We start from the raw sequence: 23,463 nt of genomic DNA, 5'->3' as shown, positions 1-23,463 counted from the left end.
TAAATTAGAACGCCGAGATGAAAACGACTAAAAGTGCAATCAACACAAAAGGCAGCGCTGGAGAGGAGGAGCTGGTGGAGGAGGAGGTGGAGGAGGTGCAGGGCGCCTGGGAGGTGTGAGGGAACAGTATTCCTGGGCCTGGCGCAGTGGTGTAATAGAACACGAGCCGAGGGGTATGTGTGGCTTTCCTGCCATGCTATCCTGTATGCTAAATTAAAGTTGTAAAGTATCCTAAACTCCTCTGGACCAAAATGGAGTCTGGACACCGGAACATGTCTGATGAAAGGAGGTGTGCAGGTGTCACCCCCCCCCCCCCAACTGCCTCCAGAGTGCACACACACACACAAACATGCATACACACACACACACACACACACACACACACACACACACACACACACACACACACACACACACGCACACAAACATGCATACACACACACACACACACACACAAACATGCATACACACACAACACATACACACACACAACACATGCATACACAAACACAGAACTCACACACACAAACATGCATACACGCTCACAACCATGCATACACACACACACACAAACATGCACACACACACACACACACAAAAGAATTAAGTAGTGTATGATTGCACGAATCTCAGTATCAGCAGAATTTCCCTTCATCCTAATGGCATAATGCATAGTGCATCAGTAGGAAGGCAGTGAAAAGGATCATGGGTCAACCTGGATGCCACATATACCTATGTGTTCCTTCCTCTCACAGCCTACACAGCTCTATTACTGCATGGCTGACACCATGAGTGGCATTGTCTGTGGCTCGTAAATGAATACTTGCCCGCTCAAGCCTTGACCTGAGCTTAAGACAGGACAGATTGGAATTTTGCCAAAGATTTAAACCCATCGCCTGGTAATGTTCTGCATGTCAACCCAATGCGCTGCCACCTTTGACTTCCCCCGCTGCTGGCAGAATGGCATTGGGCAAGACACAGAATGCATCTCATTAGTTTGATCCTTTCACCAGCGCTCTAGACACGCAAGCAGAGCCGAGCACAGGCGTAGGGTAGTCTGCTGGACGAGGCGAAGAGAAACGCCTTCTTCTTCTTTCCAGAAACTTCCCATTGCGCGGTGCAGCTGCACGACCATAAATGTCTTTTTCTGGTTATCATTTAATTGAGTCAGTGTGCTGTTTACACAATAATTCAGCCTCTAGGATGTTGTAACAAAAAAAAAGACAAAATAGGCAACTGTCCTGGCTGGTTAGACACCGCAAAGGACGTGAAGTATGTGAGAACAATATGTTTATGTTTAAAGTGTATGTTTGTAAGAACCTTAATGCATTGACAACAGATTCTCTGTCAAATAGCCAAATGCTCCAAACAGCTATCTTGTTTATTCCCCAGTGCGCCGACGCTGTGTATTAAACAACAGTATAGCATTTACTGAATGTATATAATGGAATATACATGCAAGCAGGCAATACATCTGGATTCCCAAGACACTCTGGAAGTGGTGACATGGGGTTCATTTCCTCAGCACGCTCAACAGCTCTAGGATCTTGTCGCTAGGGTTACAACGTGTTTTCCTGGTTTCGACTAGAACAGACAGAACTATGAGTTGAAGAAATAACTAGCAAGTCAAAATCTTTGCCTCACAGATAATTTTTCGATCAGTTCCATGTTAACTCACTTCTGAATTGGCCCTTAATCTGATTATTCAGCTTCTCTCCATCCCCACCTTGCTGAACTGTTCATGCCCTGGCTGTTATTTCACAGTAGACACTGAAAAGTAGATGACCAGGTTAAACACACAGTGTAGAGGTTCAAAATGAACGGCGCCGCATCTACGCGGTGATGCCTACAGAGTCCATGGACGTGTGCTGAATACCCGGTCACCTCACGGCCGAGGACCATGTGAGTCCGGCCTGACAGGAAGCTGTTGCTGATAGGAACTCCTGTAACCGGGTTCAGTCATGGTTCACAAGTAAGGATTAGGATTGTTTTTCCTCTCCCCCCCCCCCTTTTTAAACTAGCAATTAGCGAGACTATCCTTAATCTCTGCTGTCACAATGAATGGGAACATGTCAAAGCATGTTTACACAGAGAGACGGGTGCCAGCTTTAATGATATGACCAAAGAAAGCGAGAGTTTAGCTCTGGCACTCGGAACCATACATAGCAGCCCGAGGAATACCGGGCCACGGATCAAGGCAAGAGGAAACGCCGTCAGCTGAGTAGCTCACTACTTCTGCGCTTTGCATAAATCTGTAGCCAAATTCAAAACAAATTGAAATTGTAGCCAGCTATCACCAGTGCTGATTCATTTCACTGTCTCTCTTGGAGTCGTTCTATTCCATTCTCTTGGAGTCATTGTCCCAGCCACTCTGCTGATATGAAAGTTGCAAACGCAAATTCATACATCAATAGCTTTTTTATCCAGATGGTCTGTCTGCCTGGGTTGCATCAAGTAACTTTTTGTTCTGGTTTCTGTGAACACAATCCTGGACAGAAACTACATTATTGTGAGCCATGGACTTTAGTATGGGGGAGAAGAGTGCAACTGAGGACATGGTTGCCACGGTGCTACACTATACGCCTCTCTCATTGAGAAACTCAGGCAGTGTTACACTCAGCAGGCCACTGCAGGGACAGAGCGCTAACACTCAGTTCACTTCTGTTAACTTGCAATCCCATGTAACTCATGTGCACCCTCAATCCAACGTAACTCATCAGCGAAGGCTGGGGGAGGTTAAATGTGCCCAGTGCTTGTTGAAAACTGTTGTAATTTGACCGCAGAGGATGAGTAACGACGATTAGGTTATTTTGACTGGGCTATCTATTTTTAAAAAGTTACATACAAAGATACATTTGATCAAAATGTTGTTGGGTGACCTTCAAAACAGTGCAAAAAAAATTTCAAAATCTGGGAATAAGAGGCCACTATTAGTTAGTAGTAGTAGTACGCCTGCTGACAGACTAAATACTCGGCTTTGCCTTGAAGACATCATATCACCCAGCACTGAATCACCTCTTCTGCAGTGTTAAATCTCCACCAATGTGAGTAGCTTTTTCACTGCTGGCATGAAACAGGCTGCCCAAAAGGCTCGTCACTTCAATGGGTAACATCAAAGGGTACAGGCAGGCAGCAGTCCTCATCTGTTCAAAGCACGCTCTGCTCCTCCACACGCCACTGCCTGTCAGGAGTTTGTGCCTCTCCTGTTCTGTCAGTTCACTACATGTTTCTCATGCCTTGTCTGTGTATCCTCTGACTTAATCATCCTGTAGATTTGTTTAGACTCATTCAACTGAATTCAGTGACTGTACACGTAGGATCACATCTTATTCTCATCGTGTGACACAATGCGTCAAAGTATTTTTAGGGTTGCTATTAGGCTCCAGGTCTCTGCCCTTCCTTTTACAAATCAAGTGGTGCCTGTTTGCATTCCCTGACATACCACTTCCTTGTTGAACATGACTGCTGCTGTACAGCAGGTGGCCAGCTGTGCTTTGGCTCGCTCTGACCGCGCGAACACCGCCGCAACAACACTCAGGTTCTCCATTTCCACCGAGGTGAAAGCCCCCTTTTATCAAAACACAAACTCACTCTGACTCAATTATTTGGGTATTAATTCACTGGCTCTGGCTGTGTGTCAGCTGATTTCGAGTTCAGCAAGTGAGTCAAAGTGTGATTCATCCAGTTTGAGAGGGTTGGGGTTAGGTTTGTTTACACTGATGCCAGTGCACTGTGTTCTCCAACTTTTGTTTACAGCCCCTGCGGGTAGCAGGAGCTGCTTCCCTCTGATGTGAGAGGGAATCTTGTTGTTGGACTGCCATCTGCTCTGGCCACTCTTCTTTTGTTATGGGTGTCCACAGTGCAGGAATCGCACCTTTTGATCTGGGACTCAAAGGGGGTGGCCGCCTTCATTCCACGCATTCTAGCTAGTAGAACCTGATACATTTGGACACACTACAATGGCACACTCATGCTTGTCGGGATTGGACGTTTCGCTGCAGCCCTCACGTTTTGAGCACAGAGGAGAGGTCTCTCACTTCCTACCACCCACGGATCATTGAGGTGTGGCTTCATGATTTTATCAGTGCTGTGTGATAGGTAAATGAATCATCACAGAGAGCTATGGTGAAACTTACATGTTCAAAGACTTCAGAGAGGGTGGTGGTGGTAGTGGGGTTCTACTTGCTCTTCTCAACAGTCCAGTTCCCCTAAAGCTCATGACGGTGAGGTTCATTAAAAGCTTTGGAAAAACGTTCAGTGACGTTAAGCATACAGCTGAAGTGGCAGCAGTCCTGATTCACTTCAAATGGGGAGCACTTCATTAAAGAGGCCGTGCCCCAACGGCCCCGGCCTCTAATGTAGCTTCAGAGCAAGATTAACTAGGTGACAGTGAGGGTGACAAACACGCTCTCGTTCCAAAGGCAGCGCCGTAAACCACCAGCGCTTGCAGTGCACCGCCCCTGTAAGCCAGCACCAAAATGTCAGGGCTGACTTGACCCCACTGAGGGCTTTAAGGTGTTTCTCATTGGGGTTGGGGGGGGGGTGAAGTCTACCCGTTCATTAGCCATTGCCGCAGTAAAACATATTGCTGTTATTCTGCCATTCGGTGACTCGAGATCATAACTCATCCCAGCACCACTCTGCTCCTTCAGCCAAGGGAAGTGACCCAGGGGAGGTTTGTCTGGCCCAGAGGTGGCTGGCCCTTTGATGGGTGTAGGTATCTCAGAACAGAGGGGGGGGGGGGGGGGGGGGGGGGGGGGGGGGGACAGGGGACAGAGGGGAACAAAGAATGCATTACTGTAATTTAGATTTATGACGCCCATGCAAGATTTGAAAGGAAATTAAAATCCCAGTTCAGTTCGAGAAAACGAACAGCTTGCTCATAAATGGAAATGATCTGGTCAAAGTCATCTGAGGGTCAACTGCATGAAAAAAGTTTCCTCTCTGCTCTGCCCTCCTCTGCTTCCCAGCAATAAAGCTGATGGCCTAATCTATACTGTTGTCTGACCGGAATCCCAATGCATTCTAGGGGATTTGCATGGTCATAAAATCCTTCCTGACTATGATCCTTGTTATTGTGCAATTTACTGTACAAATACGAGCCCTTAACAGAGGATGAAAAGATAAATAAGATAAAGATAAAAAAGACAGGATGGGGTAGAAAAAAAAGATAAATCTCTGTCTGACTTTCAAAACTAATCCGGTGGAGCCAAAGTAAGCAGAAAATCGATTAAGTCATAGATGACTGACCACTGGATTCAGGAACTATTCTGAGGTGAATTTCTGAGTTCCACATGAAGAAGGAAGGCCATGCCAACTCGACTGTGAGTTGAAGATGTGTCAGGCCCACACCGGAGCGGGAGAGGCTGGAGTGGACTGCACTCTGATAAAAATGACAGTGTATGTCAAATATTTTCTCTTCACACCAGCAGTTAAGTAAGCAGAGTGCAGGGCCGATCCGGTCGGCCTCCAGTGATGAGTGATGCTGTCCTGACCGTTTAACAAGGTGGGGCAAAGGACTTCTCACTTTTTTCCCACTGTGAAATACTGTTGTAAAAGTCAAATGGCATTAGGCATAAAAGCAAGAACCCAGGGGAATTCTCCCTGCCACACCAGCGGACTGTGTAAGGGCATTAAATATTGGGAGTGGGAGGACCATATAGACAGGCTTGCCACAATGAGGCCATGTCTTCAGACCTATCTGCATTGACAAGATAAGAATATTGCAGCAGGGAGAAGCAGACCTCAAGATAATCAACATTATCATTTCTATGAGTGGTAATTTTGGTGATGGTTCAGTTTTTCCTAAAACAATTTGGGCTGTCAACGCTCTCTGCTTTTCAGTGATTAAAAAATAAATAGCTGGAACCAAGTGAAGGATTTTAACTCGGTTAATAACAAAAAAGGCCAGAAAGTAAAAAGGAAACCATTCCCACATTCAAACACATGTGAAAACCATCACCCTATTTTCCGCTAATAATACAGTGCTATTCTTTCCTAAACAGACTTTTCAATCAGATAAACTGCAACTATGCAATCAGATAAGCAACTGTTTCATTGTCAAGTGGCCATTTAATTCAAAATTAAATTTCTTTAAGCCCACTCATTACGAATCAAAAAGAGGGAAAAAGCACAGCTGGAAACCCAAGCACACAACTGCCAGCTCATACTCTCCCCCTGTCTGAGACTGACTGATTTTCTGTACCAGCCATTGCTGTACCTTAAGTCTCTAAGTACAATAAATACAATTACTACAGACTAAGATCTAGTATCAATCCAATTCGCCACACTTGCAGCCACATATGGTAGTAGACAATGGGCCTATTTAACATTCTTGACACATTCCAATCAAATACCTTAAAAGGACACTTGGACATAAAAAGGGTGGTGGGTTGGGGGGAGGAGGAATGGAGGTACTTTTTAATGGCGTGATGGTGATTTGTTCCAGCTTTGAAAAACCGAAGATAAACTGATCCCTGTCACCTGGGTAAACTTAAGTTTTCGGGGCTTTTCAATAGCTGAATTGCAGACTAATAGGTGGAATGTTCAGTAAAATATATCAATACTGTGGAATTGTACTATGGCATCTTATCAAGACTAGCCCATAAAACACACATAACTCCACAAACACAACAGCCTAAAGACAGACTAGAGGAGGAAAAACTGAAACGCGCTAAATTTTGATATTTCGTCTCATGTAAATATCGTGCAAGATGTGAAGCGCTATGTAGATGACAAATGAGCCTCTAAGATTTAGTATTATGGCAAGCTGTCGGAAATGCATACTTTTCAAAGTAGTATAACACGAGGACAAGAAATCAGCTGTGTAGTTATTCTTCTGATGTAGAAACATGCACCAAGGATAGATGCTTGAATATTTTTACATTTCAACATTGTAGGCCTAACTGCCACTTTGTTCATTTTTAGGCTGCTTAAAATGGCCAAAATCTACTATTACTTTTTCTATCACAAACAAAAAATGGTCGACTTCAAGCAAAATCACTGCAGATTCACAGCGTCGTCAACCTTCTGAGAAAATGTCTCGATAAGAAAATTATTAAAGATATATTAAGCCATTATTTAACTCCATCTGTAACGGAGATAAATTAGTAACAGGTGCTTTTGTCGCCCTCTTCGGCAATCTTTCGCCAAATATATGGGGACTTTGCGGGTCTATAAACAGCCAGGTTGACATATAAATAATTATTGTAAATAAACATGAGAGGAATCTGTCAAATGCAGAAGTATAGGAAGAGGACTTTGATAAATACTGAGGACTGACCTGCACGATGAACATCGGAGCTAAATATGCCTCCGTCCCTGAGATAAGCATCTCAGGGGAATGACAAATCCATGTTGATAAGGCAAACTCGGAGCCCTTGGCTCAAATACAATTACACTGTTATGCATCAACTTAAGCCAATTTATTGATTGCCAGCTATTCTTAGACTTCTCAGCACCAGACACAGTTTGAACATGCATGGACGATATTTGAGCTTCGCCTTAAGACTTTAATGGTTTGCGGATTTGGCATGCTGTATGGACAGGGGCACTCTGGGGTGAGCTACATAGGTATGAAAGGTAAACATAAACTTCCTTACAAAGGATATCCAATCCAGTCAACGACCACGTAATAGGAATAATAATAATAATAATAATAATAATAACAATAATAATTCTATAGTTATTGTTGTTGTTATTATCATAGTCATTATGGTTATTAACAATATCACTATCATCAAATGTAGTATTATTATTATTATTACATAAAATTGTCCGATATTATTGGCAGCCAAGGTGTTTTACAATTTCATTCATTAGGATTGTTTTCAGCTGCCCATGACGAGCTGGTCAAAGATGTGTAGATGTAGATGTGTTTAAAAATTAAGGGGAAAAGTTATACAGACAGTCACAAAGAAAAGAATGCACTGTGTAACCAGTAAAAAGAAAAGTGTACGGTTTAAGTATAATCCATAAATCTGGATGTAACGGTAATGGCAATATCTTACCTTTTCTGACTTGGACAACCTCTCCGATCATGGACGTGCGCGTGCGAAATGAGTTAAGAAGCACTTAACAGATGAAAACAATCCAAAGGTGACGGCACGCTATTCCACTGTAGACTTTGCCTCGATTTGTCTCTAAAATACAGTAGCATAATTTTCGGAATCCGAGTTTCAGTCAGAAGACAGCAGCCACATGGTCTTGAAAACTTGAGAGTTGTCTTGAGTCGTCTGGACCCAGGTTGTGTCTCCCTGCGTTTCTCCCCGTACAATGTTGTGGACGCGGAGAGACTGCTGCGTTTTGTAACAGAGGCTGGAAACACTGGAACAGTGAAACAGGTAGGTAGCCCAACGTCTTGAAGAAGCTTCCAGTTCCAAAGTCTTGTCCTCCTCGACCAAATCCCTGCACCTTTGTGTCAAATCAAGTACAGTGCCATATACAGATGTGTCGAACCCCTCCAGGTGTCAAATTCCAGTTTGTATCACATGATCCAACACAAAGTGTACAGGTTGCCAATGATAGCCTAATTAGCATGACTATTGCCGAAGCTCCCACAGCGAGTGATTCTCCTTGGCTCAGTTTTCCTCCCTTTGACAGAGTGGTGAAATGTTAAGTTTTTGTACTGAAATTGAAACCGGTCTGAATGCTATTAGACGTTTACCGGTCATGTACGATCTCACAGAGGTTCCACACAACTGGCAGTGTCTCTTAGAGACGCAAACACTCGATTACAGCCGGATCGACCCAGGGAAGTCCTGAGATGGCACAGTGCGTGCTAATGCTGTACCCATTGATAATAGACTACCTTATTTTTCCGCTCTGTTGTTTGCCGTATGAATGCATGACACTGCAACCCAAGCATTTAGCCTGTGTTTGGTGTTCTGCTTTTATGAAGCAAGCAGAGAAAATCCAAGCAATTCCTGTGTGGAAAATGCACACTTTTCCAAATAAACGCTATGTAAAATTATCCAAATATCTCAACTTCCCAAGTAAGATTATTTCATTATAACGAACTGGAATGTGTAATATGGAGGGAAATGAAATTTTCTGCTGTAGTGATATCAAGGTCAAATAACAGGTCAATTACTCAGCCAACCAGGCAGGCTGACTCACTGGCACAATCAGCATTCACTTATCAGCCATTACGTCAAACAATAGCCTGTATCCCAAATCTAATTTTTATTAGCAATATCAGCACAAGATTTTGGGAGTGATAAAATGACAAATACAACACAGGTAAACAACCAATTTTCAACGCAAAGTTGGCTCAACCCCTACTTTGAAATAGCAATAGGCTCTCTTGGCCAAGTTTCCCACAAACACCACACTGTGATCACTGGCTTTGGGACTTATCAAGATTGGCAGGGAATCAAACCCGGCTAAGCCGGCCTCAGACCCCTTTCTCCGATTGTGGAACAGTGCCTGAGAGCACAAAACCATACCATCTGAAGCCCTCTGCCAAAGAGCAGATTAGAAAGCCCTCGAGATCCTCAATTCCTTCTTTGGGCACCCGGGGCCTCGGTGGGAGGTAGCCGAGCCTGACCTGCTTCCTTCTCCTGTCTGACCACTGGGCCCAGTCCGAGGGGCTGCGTGGTGGTGGCTGGTGGCTTTGCCGTCAGCCCAGTGATGCCTGGACCAAAGCCCCGCACAGGGGCCCTGGGAGTGGAGACATTAGTTTGTGGCGTCAACAAGGCTTGGCCCTGCCAGCCATGCTGATGCCAGGGAGGTTTAACCAGGGAACCTGAGGTATATCAGCAGGGTTTATCAATGAGTCAATAACGATGATGATCTTTACCCAGCAGTATGTTACTGCCCCTGAGTTGGCTGTAAATGGCTGAGTTTGTCATTATTAGTAATTTAATTGTCAATTAGTCAAGTAATAAATTAGAGGCACAAGCATACAGCACATTACTAATCATCAGTAATAGGGACAAAGAAGATGCCTGTGTTGGTCTTAGTTTTTGTTTCAATTCATAATTTTTTCATATGTATTGATCAACGAGTTGACAATATGAAAAAATACCTCAAAAGTGATATAAAAAAACAAGTAAATTGACATTTGAAACAACTAAGCAGTGAAATAGCAACACAAGCAACAATCTACATTTTTCTACACTATTCTACATTATTCTTCATGCAGTTTTTCACTTCAGCCTTCCACTGAGGGCAGGTCAGTTTAAGTGTTGCATTACACCCGGAGAACTTCACGCTTCAGTTCAGATGGTTGAATAGGCTGACCCAGAACTGTCATAGGCTCTGACACTGTACCTGCTAAGACAGCGACTGGGGTCAGTCATGCCAGCATCCAGTTGCTGATTTTTGACATCAGCAGGAATGTGACAGTTTTTCCCCCCCACAGTGTTGACATGACAGTACAATGGATGAACCTCAGAACTCACGTTTACAATACATGTATATTATTATATAGGATTCACGTTTATACTACATCTTATATTTACACATATTTTTCATGTTTATTTGTCAAGAACATGACGCATAGAGGCAGTCACTTGCTGAACACGTTTTGTTAATAAGATTTTACGATATTTTCTGAAATGTAATTTTTTTTTTACGCTGGTACAACCATGCCAAGAGGCTGGCCTCCTGACCACCAGACGCGTTTCCCTCTCTCTGAGACGATTAATGGCCGACCCCAGCAGGCACACTGGGAGGGAGCAGCAAGCTTTTGAGCCAGAACTGCCACATAACGCACATAGCCAGGGCCTGACCCATCGCAGGGAGCCCCAGACCTGTCTAAACCCTCTGCACAAACAGCCTCCCACCTGCTCGGAGCTCCACCAGCCAGCCCCACTGCTGCTGCCCCGTCCCTCACAGCCTCCAGACCCTCCAACGCGCCACTGGACCCCAATATGTTAGCACGCTGTCTGACTTCTCACTGTACGGCACTGTATTCCTAATGAATAGCAGTCAGCGCCAATAAATCTGCATCTTTCTTTGGTGTCTCGCCGGGCACCCCAGTGGATATCATTAACTTTTCACATTTAAATAACGAGGGCTTAACCTCTCAAATTAAACAACTGACTGATACAATATTATTTTAATAGCTATTTAGACTCAAATTGGCCTCTGTCAGAGTGATGTATTTTAAGGCATATATTATTCAGCTGGAAAAACAAACCTCTTCTCAGCAGCTCTAATATGCAGGGAAAGTCAGTCCCTGTGGAGCGCGCAATAACCAAAACCTGGACCTACATGAAACCAGCTGTGAAGTACCACAGTTATTGCCAGTTTTGGTGAGATATTTATTTTGCAGTTGCATTTTCAGATGAGTGCTCTTGCTTTTCAGTCATTGGCAAAATGACTAACAAGATTTTCAATTTCAATTAGTTATTGATGATCACTGTAATGACTTGTAATGGTAGATTCATGACATGTACCAGCTTTTAAAGAACATGATCAAAATTCAAATATAACTGTGTATGTAAGTTTAAGACTTTACACTTTCAATCCCTGGACAGTGGAATAAAAAGGATAAGGATAATAAAAATACATTTATTATCAGTCTGAGGAGGAACAGAGCAGAACCAGTCAGGACTGAATCAGAGACCAAGGGTCACGCCTGTACAACCTTAAACCTCTCCCTGTAGTATAGTTGGAAAATAAGACTAAATTAAATGCAAGCACAATGCTAATACATAAAAGTGCATCCTTTTTGAGTCCATGGAAGAACAGAGCATGAAATTGGGAGTGAACCAGACACCAAGGATCAAGGGTCACCACCTGACCACCTGACACTGGACCCAGTGTTCAGCTGGAGAACAGTGACGTGTGGTCGACCTGCCGCTCGGCCTGCCAGTCCAGCTCATCCCTGTGGTCATCCAGGCCCTGGGTGGCCACTTATGCCCCAGGCTCCCCTGCTGATCCCAGTATCCAGTTCCTGTGGTGAGGCTGATGGTGGTGCCGGATTCCGTCCAGGGATAGCATTCCTGTACAACATGACAAAGTTGCCGTATTCGCTTGTCTCCTCCATCCATCCATCCATCCATCCATCCAAGGGTGCCTAAACTTGTCCTTTTTTTTTCCCTAGACAAAAACGTGTCCGTCATTAATGGGCTCCAGTGACTTAAACACACACACACACACACACACACACACACACACACACACACACACACACACACACACACACACACACACACACACACACACACGCACACACACACACACACACACACACACACACACACACACAGACTGGTAGCCTCTAGAAGGAATCTGCTCAGGGCGATCATTTGTCAAATATTCAGTTACAGCCTTATTCTCAAAAACAGCTTAGTTTTTGACAGGGTCACAACACTGCAGTGCCAATCAATTCCTGTTTTTTTTGCAGACGACAAATAACAAATTGAATTCATTCATTTGCTGACTGAATGACATAAAGTGTTAAGGGGAGGAACAGAGAAACTAAGTCCGTCTTGAGTCCATCTTAGACTGAGACCAACAGTAACCAGCAAAAGTCTCGGCTGCATTTGGCCAAAGAGACACAGTCACCCTGTGCACACAGAGTTCAAGGCAAAACAGCTGTAGTTTTTATTACACGGCTTCAAACATAAGCAAATACTTTATTACAAACCCAGAAACTCTGTTCTGCTTAGGTGTTGAATTTGCAGGACGCGTATGGATCATAAAGTAACATGTAACGTGTTAAACTGCAATAAGAGCCTCTTCTGTCTTTGATGCCATCTGTCATGTGGACGCTTGGATCTACCATAAACAGTCACTGATGAGACACACCGTGAAGGAGATGGGGTATTCACATTGAAGGGTCGGTTCAAACACCTCTTGATCTCTTCATTAGTCTGTTTAGGCCTTTGTCTAAACACCGGCGTAGCAAAACTCCCCGATCCGTCTTGTGGCCCCTCGGCGACTGGTGGCGGAGAGGAACATCAGGTTGCTCTTCTCCGAAAGGCTGTGTGTAAACCAGCACAACATAACACACACCTCTGAGCTTTATATTTAGCTCTCTAAATAAGCAGGCGCACACAAACACCAGGAAGTGCTGCAGCGTTAGACGGATAACAGCAACTAGAAGCCCCCCCCCCCCCCATATGATCCGATCGGTCCAAATATTTTGCACTGTTAAATCCCAGCGCTGAACCTTAGATAATGGATAATGGATGTTAATCATCATGATCTTCGGGGATACGGATAATGTACGTTGATCATCGTGAAGTTTCGAAATTATCCAGTACGGCACAGCCTACATCTCGCCGTCGATGACTTGCCCGTTTCTCAGACTTCACGAGACAAACACGCTCATGAAAGCTCGTCATGAGTGTAGAGGCTCATTAGGCTTGACTGAACCCAGACTGGTGTGTGTGTGTGGGATGGTTGTGCTGTGAGACGGCTGTGGCGCTGGTCACGCTCTCGTCCCGGTCCGAGACTGAAAGATGATACACCTTCGGCACACCACTCTGGAGCCGCAGCAGCACGGGAGGCCCCAGCTGCAGAACGCTGAATAACAGCATGACATCAAATGTCCCAGTGCGCCCCAGCCACATTAACAGTATGTGTGTAGGTGTGTGTGTGTATGTACAGGAGGGTGTGCGTCTGTGTGTGTGTGTAGGTGTGTGTGTGTGCGTATGTACAGGAGGATGTGCGTCTGTGTGTGTGTGTAGGTGTGTGTGTGTGTGTGTGTGTACAGGAGGGTGTGCCTCTGTGTGTGTGTGTGTGTGTGTGTGTGTGTGTGTGTGTGTGTGTGTGTGTGTGTGTGTGGGAAAAGATGCAGCAGGGGAGTGGACAGAGCTGGGAAAAGCGGGTGCGAGGAATATTTTCCCATCTGCATAGGTTCCCATGCCTCCCGTTTCTTTATTTGGGGGGGGGGGGGCACTCCCTTTTCCTGAGGAGCCGCGTTGAGGCAGGGTGGGGAGAGCCCGGACTGGAGTCCGAGTCTGAGCCCGGCACAGATGCACTGTCAGAGGAAATGAAGGGGAGAGGGAGGTGAGGCAGTGCAGGCTCTCCCCCTCTGAGGCTCTGGGCCGTCCCTGGTGAGCGCACACAGCGAGCGGACAGGAGGGCCGTGTCTCGCTCAGAACTTAATTAAAAAGCGATGGTTCCTCGGCCCAGCGTGAGGCACCGCGGAGGCTGAATAAGAGGGGGGCATGGAGAGAAATAAAAAGAGAGAGAAAGGGGAAGACAACAAAAGAAAAGAAAAGAGGAAAAAGAGAGAGAGAGAGAGAGAGAGAGAGAGAGTATCCTCTGGTGCAACTGAAACCAGACGGGCCCCGGGCTGTGGAGTGTGAAGACCCTCCTCCTCCTACTCCAGCGACCCTTCTGTGATGGTGTTGTCACTGGGAGGCCACCTACATGGAGTAGACCACCTGTCTGCTCACGTCCCAGGCCCCTCTTCCTCTTCCACACACACACACACACACACACACACACACACACACCGTCACACACACACACGCACACACACACACACACACACACACACGCACACACACCGTCACACACACACGCACACACTCAGTCTCCCTCCAGGCCTCCCTCCCCAAACCTCTGAGCATGTCCAGGTCAAGGATCCTCTTTAAATAGGAGCCACCTGCCTGTTGTGTCCATAGCTGAACTGTCTGTGATCTCACACACTTTCTAAATCTGTTTGCTATTTACTGCAGACTGCACTCAATGCACATTAAATGTTTAGAACATGGATCGCAAACTGCAACGTGCAGTGACAAGTTATAGGCATGCATGACCTTTAACACAAGATCAACAATTTTAAGTAATACACAAAATTAGTGTTGCCTTTCAATTACTCGTCTTTGAGAAAGAGGGCAGTTTCATTTGATAAGACTCAGCAAATAGTCTATGACTGTTTGAATGGAGCTTTACAAAATAAAGATGCACTGCCAGGATTTCCAACCCCAAGGTTAACCTGATCAGACTGTTCATTTAATTCAGTTCTGAATTTTTACCGTTTGCATGCATCATTACAACACATGAAATCTACTATAATCTTACCCAAAAATGGAGGCGTTGAATCCCCCTGCTAAAACTACTGGCGTCCTACACGGAATTACAGTTTCAAGGAGCAATCAAGTGCAGATGTTAATATAACTACACCAAAGCAAAACTAAATAAAGGACACACACATACACACACACACAGACTCTCTCTCTCTTTCACACACACACACACACTCACACACACACACACACACACACTCACACTTATTTGGTTTGGACATTGAAAAGGCAGCATGATTCAATGTTCCTACAGGCCCTCCGCAGAGCCTTATTACGAGGCTGAGAGGCCAGGCTTGAGTGGAGTTAAAAATGAAATCTCCACTTTCAGCGAGGGACCTATGGACCTTGTGAAACAGTCTGGGGCTGTACAGGCAGATACAATATCAGACTCTCCTGACCATTCAAACCAAAGAAAACTAAGGTGACAGTCTGACCAGTCAGACAAAACGATGAAATGATGAAGAATGGCATTTGGTAGCAATTTAAGATTTGTCCAATGGGCCTGATCAACATTTCCACTGTTTTGAGAGTCATTTGTTTAAGTCTTTTAATGACAATTACATCAATCAATAATTCAATTTCCTAACAAGGCTACATAATTTTCCAAATCCCCCTCATTGCAACGGATATTTACACACAGGCCAGTAAAGACCATAAAAGAGATGCGCGACCGCCTGAGGTCAGCTGCTGTTAATGATTCATTCTGCACTTTAATGCGTCTTAGAATCTGACATGGCTCCCCAGAGATAGGCTCAGAGGAGTGCAGTTAAACTTCAAGACCTCCTGTTAGCAGTTGAAAAAGCTCAAGCTGATGGCTGAGGTATGTGTACTCAAGTGCCGGGGCCAACAAAGCCAGCCTGATCTGACCCAGCTCCGCTCCGCAGAGGCTGGCTCAGCTCTCCGCTTCAGCTTCAGGCACCAGGAGGATATTTGACAGCCTTCCAGCACCTCTTACTCAGAACCCAAATATGAGAACAAGGTGAACCGAGTTGGATGCGGTCCAACAAACCGACCGTGTAGATAACAATTAAGTCATTATCCACATATTTATGAGAGATGTTTATACACGATTTGAATGTTGGGACTTCAAAAACAACTCCACTCTGTCTCATAGTAATTACATAATGATCTGATAGCTTTTGGGTCAAGTAATACTAGGGAGTAGATAAGACTGTGAGATTTTGGGGTGTGTTGTGGATATGTGAAATAAACACAGTATTCCAGGAACGGCATCTTTCGCAGAACCATGAATGTTTGTACCTTTGAACAGCCTTTAATACTCGCCTTTGACCTTTCTGGACAAAGACTGTGCCAACACCCCATCGCACGCGGATGACTCACTGAATGCATCGTATTTATCCCCCACGCCGACTCATAAACAAGCTCTGTTTATTGATGGTACTGATGGTAAATCAACTATTTGAGTTTTTCAGCAAAGACTGATGGAGTGCTCTTAAATCCATCAACAAATGAATATAATTTACATACATGGTCTTAAGAGATGAAGTGCAGCAGGTTTGGGTCTTAGCTGAATAAATGTGAAAGGTAGGTAACCTGAAGACCATGACCCAATCATAGCCTTTCCATGTACTAGCTGGAGAGGATACAGATGTTTTGACCAAAAGAGATTCCTATCTATCGTCTTACTTGCACACCAAAACACGGGGCCAAAGATTGATGGGGACTGTCAGGAACAAAGAGAAACAAAAAAAACTCAAAGTTCAGTCCACTGGGCTCGTCCGAAATCACTATAGATATGCAGACAGCAGAAAATCAGGCTTAATTATCAAAGCAAATTTAACATGGAAAACAATTGGGATACATGAAGCAAGCAAGATTCTGGATCCAATTTGAACCAGATGATTTATACCTGATTATTAAAAGGCCTATAACCTAGGATAAGTGTTTACACAAAATACTTCCAGAAATAATGTTGGTGATATGGTTTGGATTTAAAGTGAGAGGTAGATTGGGTTGTAATCAAAGTCTTGTTCTGTGCCAGAAATACATCTGGCACATTACACTAGGTGAGAGGGCAGCAAATTGGGCAAAATGTAAGCTGGCTTTTCTCAGAGGGTGCTTGCAATTAGTATTTCCTAATTGGATAAGGCACTCGCTGTGTACTGCACACTCATAACTTTCTAAACAGTGAATTAACCTTGGGCCTCTTGATCCATCGAAGAAACATGTTGGAAAGCAAATAGGGCTCAGCACCATTAACTCCACAAGCCTAGCTACACTGAAGGCTAACTGGGGTTCAATAGCATTGACAGTCATGGAGTTAAAGCCATTTTAATGCAAGGATAGTTAGAGTGGAAGTTGGTGTACACATGGTATAGCGTTTCACACGGAGTCGCCAGTATGAAGTAATAAACATTCACCAAAATACCTGAATATGACCGTCACATGTTGCATTCATAGAAATTAAGTATAGGCCATGAGATCGAAAGTGTGAAGACACCTCTAGTAAGAGCTAGATTTAAACCACATGTCAGACGTGAAATAAATATCACTAGCACATGATCATTTTATTCTTTGATATTACACAGATATATTCTATATATCAAATGTCAGAATATGTGTAAGGTAGTGGGAGGCTCTTGAAGAAGGACAAAAAGAAAGCCAAGCATTATCAAATACTGAGTCTTTTTAATAAGCTTTGTCCCCTTGCTCAAATACTGCGACATATTGCAATGCAAATCAATTTTAGAACTGACAGCAGAACAAGTGATAATTTCAGAATTCGTGGCATGTGTACTTGTTTTTGCATTTCTCAGGTTAATTGTAGGGAATAGGTTTCCCACTCTATAATAATAAACATTTAAAAAGAAACAAATCATGTTGAGCATTGTATACAGTAAATCTACCCAATCAACAGAGCGAGGGGTACAGTGGAAAATCACAATCAAACATGCTCATTTAATATCAGAGCAAAGTTTCTCAGCAGAAATGATATGAAACATTATACATGTGCGTAACAAGAAGCACAGACAACGCAAACGGCTGAAACATACGCACGCGCGCGCGCACACACACACACACACACACACACACACACACACACACACACACACACACACACACACACACACACACACACACACACACACACACACACACACACACACACAAAAACCATACCCTCAGCACTTAATCGTAAAATTAAATATGATTCCCAATACTGCTCTGGAAAAGAAAAGAAAAAGGTAGAAATCAAAGGAAGCGGAGAACAAAGCAGCTTCTCAATGCAAATAACATTTTAAACACTTTTAAAGGAGGAGGGCAAGGGTGCATGGTTCATGAAAGCCTGCACCTGTTCGGTCCTCCTACAAGGCGTGTGTGTATATGAGTTTGTGTGTCCATGTGATTCTCCATGAGTGTGTGTGTGTGTGTTTTCAGGACGGTGACGGTCCTTTCCTCTGCGGCAGAACTGAGCCAGAGGATACTGAAACACTTAAAAAAAAAAAAAAAAAAAAATACATAAGAAAAAAAAACACCTCCAGTATCTCTTTGATGTTTATGTTGTGAATACATTCAAGCACATAGGAGGAGAAGCGCTTCCTCCGGAGGTATGTTTGGCACAGACCGGCCTCTTATCACCGTCTCTACTGGCTGTGCGGCAGTGGACCTTTGGTTCCTAGCTGCTCACCAAACCACCCCCACACCCAAACACCACCCACCCAAACACAGATAGGACTGCCACAGAGCGGAGCAGGTGAAGTCCAGGGCTGGTGGGGGTGGGGGGTTAAAAGTACTGTGAGAGAAGCCTGTGTGAGGGACAGCGAGGCTGAGGGTGTGGGGAGGGGGGGGGGGGGGAGACTGAGCTCTGCTGTCCCCTCTGGGGCTCCTCGTTCCTCAGGTCAACAAAGGGAGGGGCTGGGCTGGGCTGGGCCGGGGTCGGGTGGTGGTGGTGGTGCTGGTGGCAGGTTGGGGGGTTGTCTCAGATACCATTGGTCAAGTCCTGTATGACCCCCGCCTTCACCAGCTTTTGCAGGAATTTCTTCTCCTGGTCTATGTTGTGTGTCCATGACTGTGGGAGGGAAACAAATGAGACGAAATCAGAGACGAGGGAGTCTTCATATGACCCCCATGTGTGTGTGTTTTAGCCAGAGAAAGAAGAAGAATGTGTCTGAGAAGATTGTGTGAGAGAGAGAGAGAAGAAGAAGTAGTGTGTGTGGGTGATGGAGATTCAATGTTAGAGCAGAAGAACAGAACGCAGGAAGACCAACCAGTGGCCCACACTCTAAAACAGAGCCCAGTCCATCAGTGGAAATATGGAAACCTGGAGAAAACCCTGAACAACAACACAGCTCAAGAGAGGAATTCACACACACACACACACACACAAACACACACGTATGTGTTTAGTAGCTGCACGGCCTCCTGGGAGGACACCAGACCTATTATGGCATCTCAAAGAGCTCTCACACAATCACATCCAGCTTTTCACTACACACCTTCCCTAAGCCCTCTGCGGAGTGACGGACACAAAAGCTGCTTCTGTGGATCGTCTCTGAGTAAATAAGCATTTCAAGTCAAGAGTCCATTGTGTTGCACAATAGGGGAGTGCTCTTAACATACTGATCTGGGGCTTTCATTTCGCTCATGAAAGCACCAATCGCATTTCATGACACTGCGGAGCATTTTCCACTGTGGGTGAAACCACTTGGAATGACAAAAGCCGGAGGGAAAACACAAAGCTACTAGTCTGGAAGAGTTTAAAGAGAAAATCATCCTAATAATGGTAATAACACACAAAAAACAGAGAGAGTTGGAAAAATAGCCGTCATCTTGACAATAGTCGCAAGCATGTGGGGTATGCGTGCTTATGGAAGCAGGTGAATCATGAGGTGTGGTGACTCTTTGAAAGTGATTGAAGTGAAGGGCAACGCGAAAAGAGAGAGCGAGAGAGAGAGAATAGCCTGTTTGTATGACTCAGCAGCAATACAGCTGTTGCCGTCGACGACGGAAGTTTACTCAAACTTTACAACCCAAACTTTTCCAAACCACTGTTAACAAACCAACAGCTCAAAGTTTTTAATTGCCTGCGGATTAAAAAAATGACCATTATAAGCCCTGAAAATGAACAAGTGCGCCTGCATGAGTGTGTTCTTGCCTACGTGTATGCTTCAGTGTGGGTATGCGTGTGTATGTGTGTGTGTCAAGTGCTGGTGGACTTTAGCATTTAAGCGGTGTGCCTGCAGGGACAGACGCTTTGATTGGCACCTGACGGCAACCGATTGGGCCCCCGGCCAACAATATTCCACATGCTTGCCAGCACCTTCGCTGTCACTTTCCCCCCGCAGCCCCTCCAGGGATGCGTGTTGCTCAGCCCCATCGAGCCCACAGCGAGTGCCCCTGCCCCAGGCCGGGATTATCAGCTCTCTCCCATTTCAACCCCTCTGCTCCGATAACCTCCACGCTCCTCACCGCCGGCACCTGAACTCGCTCGCAGTTTCACCTCGTTATCCTCCATCTGCTCCATACATCCTACAAAAGTACACGACTAAACACTTCACTCGCTTGTTAATGGGAGTATGGTCCTTAAAATGTGGTGAACATGTTTGAGTAGTTTAAAAAGTCAGTACGTAATATTTAATGAGTGCTTTTTTTTTTTTGAAGAGCCCATTTTTTTGTTCTTAAGCACATGAAGAGGCTTTATCTTTGACTTCATATCTTAAAGCAAACTAGGGCGGCACTCAATAGACAGAGTGTCTCCAGGACACAGGACACATGATATGAATGACCGTTTCATTCCTGTTTTGGCACATAAACAGTGGAACTAGCCATCAGTCAAGTGCTTCCGATGAGCTGGGAGGCCCCCCCATGCGCTTGGGTTGCAGGGGATGGGGGGTGGGGGGGGTGAGGGGGTGCGTAGCAGGTCCGCACAGGCCTTGCTCATGTGCGGGTCTGCAGGATCACAGATCGAGCGCCTGGAACTCCATCCCCTGCCCCTGGGTTAGGCGCAGAACAATAAGTGTCCTTGAATAATTCAGGAGGGGAGGCTTGGAAGCTGGAGCTGAGAGGTGGGCCGGTGTCACAGTGAACGGAGACACAAGATCAGGGCTGGGTGTGTAAGGAGAGAGAGAGAAAGAAAGAAAGAAAGAAAGAAAGAAAGAAAGAAAGAAAGAAAGAAAGAGAGAGGGTGAAGCGAGGTGTGGGTGTAAGAATGTAGAGAAAGAGATAGGCAGTGAGAAGGAGAGAGTCAGAGGGTGAGACGAGGGGGAGTGAGACACACACAGACACAGAGTAAGAGGGTGAGACAAGGAGGAGTGAGACACACACAGACACAGAGTAAGAGGCACAGGGCGAGGCAGAGGAGGAGGGGGCAGGGGGGTGCAATGACACTGGGGGCAGCGCAGGATCACATGACGGGGCTAAGGAAGTGCGCTCTCCAGCCCGGCAGTCCCTTGGCTAAGAGTGATTTACGACCTGTGTATTTAAGCCAGGGATCAGGTGGCCACGCACTCTCTTTATACACACAGACACACACTTCATATCTCCATGAGCGACACCCCTGCGGCTCCTCGGGGCTCTTGAGCCCCCTGTTACCGGGGCGAGCCTTCCCGCTCCCGTGGAGGGGAAAGTAAAGCGTCGCCATAAAAGACCAGAGAGAGAGAGAGATGGAGTGCTTTCCCAGGGAAAAAGGTCAACATAAACTTCCTCCCTGCCGGGGTAAACTCTTAAAGCTAAACAGCAGGACGCATCGGGGGGGGGGAGGGAAAGAGGCGGAGGCACTGAACACACACGGACAGACAGACAGACAGACAGACACACACACACTTAGCGCGGAATGCTAACACAGCGGCTGATGTTCCAGCGGTCTGGAGCGTGAGTGGGCGGCAAGGCAGTTCCTGTAAGGGCACCGACACAAGATGGTGGCTGCGGTCATGTGATTCGGCCGGTGATTCATCAGTGAGGCACTGGGATTCCCTGGGCGTTTCAGCGCTGCTATGCACGCACACTGGGCCCCAACAGCAGGGTCACATACCTGTTCCTACCTGTTGCAAAGACCCTGAACTGGACTTATACACTATTGCAAGTGCTAGTGCAGCTCCTGATGTTAAACCGCTTGAAATCAGACATTTCAGAAAACACGCTCCATTCATATCTGCATTATTTTTTTTTATGTTTGTTGTTTAAAAAAAGGGACAAGTAAAACTGGTTTGCTGGTTACAAAGCACTGCAAAGCAAGCACAGCACCATTCAGTAAGCTGACCTAAAGATCATTTTAAACAAATGCTCAAAGGCTGTTGGAATGGGGTGGCACTCACAATACCTCAGTGTGCCCGTCATCCTTTATAAGGACACGTCTGTCCCTTTGTCTCAGCGCACAGGCACTCGGGTCTGAGGCCAACAGTGCCGTCGAGTCAAAAATGCCCTTCTGAGACCTCCGGTGGGGCGCCGTGTCCCACAGATGCCTTCAGACTACTGGAGGCGAGCGCTGCGCTGCTCACAACTGTGCCATCTTGAACAGATCACGGTGGCGCTTTGGGTAAATGTCACCCCGAGCCTGCCACGAGGACAAAGGGCGCGCTGACTTAAACTTGACGCTTTTCTTGCCGTTCACGAGGGCCACGACGGCGGGCGCTTGCGTAGGGGAAGCAAGTGAGGAAGAGAGGGTGAGGGGGAGAGGAGAGAGGAGGAGGAGCGGAGTGGAGTACCTCTTTGATGGTTGACATCTTGTCTTTCGCGTAGTAGTGGAGAGGCGCTTGGGGGTTGCTCATGTCGTAGCAGAATCCAGCCACGGCTACCTCATCGCAATTATGGAGGGCCATCGTTATGGCAACACTCCCCAGGGTAGGAATGTTCTGCAAAGGGAAAGAGAGAGACAGAGAGAGAGAGAGAGAGAGAGAGAGAGAAAAAAAAGACAAGACATCCACTGTGAGACAGTCTTTCATCGTCAGATCTCATCTCATGTAATCCAAAGGGGGAGAAAATTGGACAGACGAGGGAAGTGTAAAGGTCATAACTGAAAGCAGAGGTCTGCCTAATCTTCAATGAAGTCAGGGAAAAGCACCATGTGGTCCCGCTGAAGCCCTCAGAGAGGAGGATTATTGCCCCTGGCGTGTGCTCCGTCTGCACCCAGTCCAGCAGGCTCGCTGATAAAGCTCTGCTAAGCAAGTGGCTACAAATGAGGGCTGACGGGAGAGAGCATCCCTGGGTGGAGATAGCCCAATGCCCTGAGTGACAGACTTATCAGCGGACTGTGTGGGGATGAGCTTTATCTCCAGAACCGATGTTCTAGCACAGGCGCGCGTGCACACACACACACACACACACACACACACACACACACATACACCACACACAGAAACACACACACACACACACACACATCACACACAGGGACACACACACACACACACACACACACACGGAAAAACACACACACACACACACACACACACACAGAAACACACCACACACAAAGACACGTGGTTAGAGCTGTACAGGCCATGGAGGTTAC

At 45.8% G+C, this 23,463-nt stretch overlaps 2 protein-coding genes across 7 annotated transcripts in view; both read right to left on the bottom strand.

The window, feature by feature from the left end:
• The window catches only part of LOC105895034 (neurturin), a 16,396-nt gene extending 7,620 nt beyond the window's left edge, over nucleotides 1–8,776 (bottom strand). Inside the window, exon 1 of the mRNA XM_031574452.2 lies at nucleotides 8,010–8,776. Within this exon, the coding sequence (XP_031430312.1) occupies nucleotides 8,010–8,040 (31 nt within the window). The 5' untranslated portion in view covers nucleotides 8,041–8,776. The remainder of the gene's footprint in view (nucleotides 1–8,009) is intronic.
• Nucleotides 8,777–17,620: 8,844 nt separating this feature from the next.
• The window catches only part of LOC105895216 (CMP-N-acetylneuraminate-beta-1,4-galactoside alpha-2,3-sialyltransferase), a 38,888-nt gene continuing 33,045 nt past the window's right edge, over nucleotides 17,621–23,463 (bottom strand). For all 6 annotated transcript variants that reach the window (XM_042708924.1, XM_031574447.2, XM_031574448.2 and 3 more), the window contains 2 exons: nucleotides 22,658–22,804; nucleotides 17,621–19,023 (listed from right to left, as the gene is read on the bottom strand). In XM_042708924.1, coding sequence (XP_042564858.1) covers nucleotides 18,934–19,023; nucleotides 22,658–22,804 — 237 coding nt within the window. In that variant the 3' untranslated portion in view covers nucleotides 17,621–18,933. The remainder of the gene's footprint in view (nucleotides 19,024–22,657; nucleotides 22,805–23,463) is intronic.

Source organism: Clupea harengus, chromosome 10 (assembly GCF_900700415.2).
Source record: "Clupea harengus chromosome 10, Ch_v2.0.2, whole genome shotgun sequence".
Lineage (NCBI taxonomy): Eukaryota > Metazoa > Chordata > Actinopteri > Clupeiformes > Clupeidae > Clupea > Clupea harengus.
This window is presented reverse-complemented; position numbering and strand designations above follow the sequence as displayed.